The sequence below is a fragment of the Brassica oleracea genome, chromosome C4, assembly GCF_000695525.1.
Source record: "Brassica oleracea var. oleracea cultivar TO1000 chromosome C4, BOL, whole genome shotgun sequence".
Taxonomy (NCBI): Eukaryota; Viridiplantae; Streptophyta; class Magnoliopsida; order Brassicales; family Brassicaceae; genus Brassica; species Brassica oleracea.
This window is the reverse complement of record NC_027751.1, coordinates 42645027-42651166: the sequence shown is the minus strand read 5'-3', so window position 1 is coordinate 42651166 and position 6140 is coordinate 42645027. Positions and strand designations below refer to the sequence as shown.

At 32.8% G+C, this 6140-nt stretch overlaps 1 protein-coding gene across 2 annotated transcripts; it reads right to left on the bottom strand.

Annotated features, from left to right (window-relative positions):
* Positions 1-3668: 3668 nt before the first annotated feature.
* Positions 3669-5570, bottom strand: LOC106337166 (F-box/kelch-repeat protein At1g64840-like). 2 transcript variants are annotated; one of them, XM_013776221.1, is made up of 4 exons: positions 5394-5570; positions 5270-5324; positions 5069-5143; positions 3669-4967 (listed from the first exon to the last, which is right to left on the bottom strand). In XM_013776221.1, the coding sequence occupies exons 2-4, from the start codon at positions 5303-5305 to the stop codon at positions 3816-3818; spliced, it is 1263 nt and encodes a 420-aa protein (XP_013631675.1). In that variant the 5' UTR covers positions 5306-5324; positions 5394-5570; the 3' UTR covers positions 3669-3815. The 2 variants fall into 2 exon arrangements, with proteins under 2 accessions (XP_013631675.1, XP_013631674.1); XM_013776220.1 differs by having other exon boundaries at positions 5407-5570.
* Positions 5571-6140: the final 570 nt, after the last annotated feature.

Genomic DNA, 6140 nt, shown 5'->3' with positions numbered 1-6140 from the left:
TTTTTTTTAGTAACATGTTAAATTTCATACCTTTTTTCATGTTTTACAGTGTTGAAAAAAAACAACTTATGAGCATATAATAAACACAAAGACAACCCAATAAAGAAAAGAGAGAAGAAGAATATGGCGAGAGATTAAGGAGGCCTGAAGCATAGGAAGTAGAATTGCAGCAACGACTGTTGGCGGTGAGATGAAGCCGGAAAAGAAAGGAATCTGTCCCGCATGAGCCTGTCGACTGAAGAGAGATTAACTTGAACGGTTGTTTAAGTTGATGTGAAGATCCTTGCATTTCTTTCCTTGTACAGTAAATAGATAACTGCCTGGAAAAGACAATTGTTTTGGGTAAGTTTTTTATAGTGACTAGATCTACCGCAAGCGTTATCCCAAACTCAAGAAAACCCGTAGAATTTTTTTTGGAGAGTCGTAGTACCACCACATCGACAGAGAATCGAATCTGAGACTTTTAACAGTCGTTTGTGAGAATAGAGATCATATATTGTGAGATTTTTGTTTGTAGCATAGCTTCAAAGTCGTATGGATGTGTTGTTCAAGTTGTGGAAGAGAGCGAATTTAATTAAAAGGTTCATTATACATGGTTATGATGCATAGTGGAAATATTAAGCTTCAGATACTTTAACATAGATGTTATACAAAATAATGGTGATTTTTATAAACTAATTTAAAATATTTTACCAGTGTATAACATAAAAAGTAATATATAAAATACCAGATTAAATATAAATATACACATTATACAAAATAACAACAAAACTATTTATTTAAGAATAAAATATACTAAACACACAGAAAAAACATATAAAATATTTTTGAAAGAAAAATCATATGTGCAATTTCACCGGGTACTCGTCTGATTAATTTCCGACTGAGTTTATTGTTTCAAGGTCACACCTTTCTTTCTCTACCTCTAAGCGATTCTTTTTCGAAGAAGACTCTTCTTTTCTCTGGTACTGGTACTATCATAACTGATCTTGGTCTCGTGTTTATTGCGCAGGTCCTTCAGTCTACGCATAAGAACTTGCGAATTCCTACACTTAAACCCACTTATGGAAAAAGTCTAAAAAATCACAACGTTCGTACGCGGAGACTGCCGAACTGTGTGTTAAAGCGAGACCAAAGCCAGTGGTGGTAGTTACAGTACCAGGAAAGAAGAATTCTTTGAGAAAGAACCAGTTAGAGGTAGGAAAAGAAAGATGCGACCTGGAAGCACTAAGCTCAGCCAAAAATTAACTATAGCTGGTGCAACTTTTAAAAAGGGAAACCTGATCAGAGAGAGTAAGATACGTTGGAGAAGAAAACAGAAACAGAGAGAATATATATAGTCCCCGAGAGCTACGAGGATGAGGATGAACTTAAAGACTGTATCATCACCAAGCCAAGTTCAATGTTTCTTTTTGTTCCTTCCTTCTCTGAATTTTTTTTTTCTTTTGAATATCTTTTTACTATGCTAACTTTTGTATTTGTTTCCATACCTAATGTACCTAGAAATTCTTTCAAATCTTTTCTCTTATATTTTTCCTTTTGCAATTTATTATTCCACATTATTTGATAATAATAAAACAAAAAAAAAACATATTCTATATACTACAGATTTCTTAATCTATCTTCTTATAGTCTTGTTTTTTTTTTGAGCAACTATAGTCTTGTTTTTATGATTAATTATTCTATTGTACTATCATGATAACAAAACAAAAACATTGTTTCCTGTTTTATATTTTAAAAGTTTTATGTTGTTGTACTCTGATCAAAATAAAAGAACAAACTGAAAGGTCAAAACTATTTCCAACATTCGAAAGTTGAAACATGATTTAGTCAGCGGAGTCAACATCTTACAACTCTATTTAGTCAAAAAAAAAAACATCTTACAACTCTACATGGATTAAAAAAAAAGATTTTTGATAACTTTTTATGTTTGTGCTATATTTACAGTAGACATCTTTATTTTAGTCATAAAATTATATGTAATGAACAACTGTATTTACATGGTACTGAAAATTTCCATCAAGCATTTTCATTATTTTGAATCCAATCTCGAAAACATAATGTAAAAATACTAAATAATATTTTGATCATATTTTGATCAATTATCTGATAAAATGTGCTTCAAGATTTTCTATAAGATTTTCATACATAAGATAAAATTAAATTGATATAATAACACAATTTTAGTAATTTAGACAATATTGTAATAGTTCAAATGTATGTTCAGTTACATGGATTATAAAATGTGTCAAATATATTTATTTTATTGACGGAAACCCTAAACATCATTATGAAAGAAGTTATAATTCTATATGAAGGAAGCTAATGTTATATGTTAAGTATTTATTTATATATTTATCAAAATCCTAAACTTCGCATTCCAAAAATCCTAGAATCATAATGATTTTTTTCTCTCTTAAAAGTGAGGTTAAAAGTGGTTAAGGTAAAACTATTAAAAGTCTAACGTTAAAAAAAAATTGTCTAAGTCTGAGATTAATTAACTTTATGATTATAATTTTTTTTCTCTCTTTAAAGTGAGGTTAAAAGTGGTTAATGTAAACATGAAAATAAATATTATGAATGTGGTATTTTAGATAACTACCCTATAATTATAGTAACTAATTGTAGTAATTATGAAATTTTTATATAATGTTTCATCATGTTTATTTTTCATTTATTTATTTATAATTTTTTCATTAATGCATTAGTTTTTGTAATACTTTAAAGCTGTGGTACATTAATAGGTATTAACCAAAAGTCCACTTTTAGCTCCCGATTTTTAAGAAATAAAAAATATCAATAGTTTATACTTTATAAACTTAATAAATTATTTTTTTAAAAGAAAATGAAATAGATTTATATATAGCTGATTAATAAATAATATTATAAAATACATAAAATATTATTTTTATACAAAACAATAAAATAGGAAAAATAAATATATAAAATATGGTTTTAGCAAAATATAATAAACAAAATTCACACTTTTTTAACACCCAAAGTTCACATTTAATTTCAAATTTTGATGAAAAATTAAAATATATGTTTTTATAAAATATTTGTACCCGTGAAATCTCGATATCCATCTAATTGTATCAAGCTTTTTGGTTGTTATGCTTTTTTTTGGTGAAAGAACATGTTACTATAAATGCACTCAGTTTGGGCGATTACAGACTTACAGTTCCCACCAACCTCTACATGGGTTTAAATTAGGCTTGTGGTTACAGTTTTTTTTTTCTGTTCAGGTTTTCCGTTAATTCAGTTCGGCCATGGAAAAGAACCGAAGATAAAATTGATTCGATTTTCGGTTATTTTTCGGTTTTATATTTTTCAAAAATGACCGACTTTGATATTTTGGTTGGAGTTCGGTATAATTACTTTTTAATAATGTAGGTTAAATTTGTTTGTTTTCCGTTAGTTCGTTTATTTTTGGTTAATTCGGTTAATTTTGGTTTTTCGGTTCTTTAATTTTTTTATTATTTTTTAGAAACGAACCAAAACATAAAACGAATTAGTTTTCAAAATCAAACTGCACTAAACCAAACACAAAAATCGTAACCGTGCCAAAAACCAAAATTTTGGATTGGTTCTGCTGGTCCGTTTTAGACAAAATCCGCAAGCCTAGCTTAAATTGTAAGAACCTTTTGTCCGAGGTTACGGAGTTCATGAGACGAAACCTTTTTCATTAAGACAACATAGTTTCAAGATAATAAAAACTGGAATATCATCAGATATCAGAATACTTGTGCTTCAAATCACAAGAAAATATTAAAAACAAAGTCAACATATCTCTCCGGTAAATCCAAATTAGGATATCACGGCTCAGCGCGCTCAATCCGGAGAGCCACCATGGGAGACTTATTGGGAGACTTATTGAGGGTCGTCACACGAGTCTCTCTCGAACATCTCCAAACATTCAAGTCGTCTTCAGGGCTTCCTGTATCCACTCCATATTTATAAGGAAAAGTCTCATGGAACATCTCATTGATGAACAGCATCGAGCTCCCACTCACACCACAACCCTCAGGAAGCTCCTTAGCCGAGCACGCGCTGTTCCCAGAGCTATTCCCCAGCTGTCCAATCAACAACACACGGTCCCCCAAATCACTGACTACGACCCATTCGCCAGCTTCCTCATCCAGCACACTCACTCTACACGCCATATTGGCGAAACTCAAAACACCGTTACGAACGATGATTCTCTCAACAAGGTAAAGCTCATCGTCACCGTACGGCACCAGATAATTTAGTCTTCCACACCCCGCGATCTGTGGTGGCCTCAGCGGCGTCGTTTCCAGCGTGTAAGGATCGATGGCGAATACGTCCCCGTTGGTGAAGACCGGATAGAATTTGCCTCTGAAGGTGACTATATCGATGCAATCAGCTCTCGAGCAATTATCAACCTCCATCCAACGCATTTCAGTACTTCTTAACGCCAACATATGATGAGAGTAACCGATAAGCACAATGAACTCTCCTCCTTCCTCATTGTTCAGCGGAAGAATAGCCACGCCTCTGTAACCTGTTGATAATGAATCAGGATCGTAACCGACCATTCTGCACCTATGCCCCAGAGGGATAATCTGACAGTCAGCAACGTTGATCGAGGTTGGAGCAGTCACCATGTGATCCCCGGACTTATCTGGTCCTACTCCTCCAACGAAAAACTGAGACGGTAACGCGTGGTCGTCGTCTTCCGGAGAACGGACTCTGAAGAGGAAGACAGGGAACTTCTCGAGGGTGCAGAAGCCTCCGAACCTGTCGAACGAAGGAAGAGAGTAGCTTGTGCGTAGTAGCCAAGAAGGAAAGGGGAAGATGGATCGCCACGGGCTGCAAACAGCGCGGGCATGGATAAAATCGAAACAGTCTTCTAGCTTTGAGGAGATGATGCGCAGTAGCTCATCAGGGAGATTGGACCAGTCGGATGATGTGTGCTGGTCTTTCAAAGACAGCTGCAGTTTTGAAACCTGGCAAGAAGAAGATTCACAATCTTGAGAAGCGATTCAACATCTACATTCATCGTTTCACACCAAACTACAAGTTTAAGAGAGAGAAATAGAGTTCTGACACTATCTGAGAGAAGAGATGTATTCTTCTCAGTTTCGACTTCTGTCGTTTTAGCTGGTTGTTTCGATTTCACAACCTGAAAGAAAAATTAAGCTGATTCTGCCGCTATTGAAATTCGATCAAAGTTATTGATTTTTTTTTTTTTTTTTTTTTTTTTTTTTTGCGATTATTATGTAATAAGAGGGGGAGAAGGAATGTGTACCCAAACCATGTTTGATGACTTTTTTCTCGGTGCCATGTTTGCTGATTCCCTAAATCTGTAAGACATATTGGAGGGTTTAGTAGCAAACATGAATTAATAACACAAAGACTAGGAGAACAAGTACTAGATCCGCCTACAAGAAACAGAGAATCGAACTGATAAGGAATGGACTTTTCGATTTGGTGCCCGGGAAAATCTTGGGTTAGATGTTGTTCGGAGCTTTTAAGGTAGGTAAAAGTTGTTGGAGAAGAAGAAAGGAAAGGTGTCTTCTTTCTTTACTATTGGGCTTTTTTTGTACTCTGTAAACCATTAAGGCCACGCAAATATTCAAATATCGTCTTTTGAACACTATTCAAGATGCTGCATGTAAATATAAAATTTATAATATCTACATATTTGAGATGTTAAAAATATAAAGTTTGGATGTAATTTTCATCTCAAAATCTAAAAGTAAATAAATAACTTTCAATATAAATATAAAATTTATGAAATTAATTAACTTTTAAATCAGAAAATTGAGTTTTATTTACTAAAATTGTAAAAATGCGTGTTTACACCAAAACCGTAAGAACGTGTGTTTTTGTCAAAACCGTAAAATTATTATTTTTTGTTAGAAACCATAAAATTGATTTTTTTTCTTCAAAACCGTAAGATCATGTTTTCTCACCATAACCATAAAATCATATTTTCGTCAAAATCATAAACTAAGTTATTCTCCAAAACCGTGAAATCATATTATCCCACTAAAATCTCAAAATTACAAAAATGAATTTTCCGCCAAACAGAAAAATTATGTTATTTTAATTTTTAAGATATATATATATATATATATAACTGAAATTACCTGAAAAGTTGATACAAAATCGATACA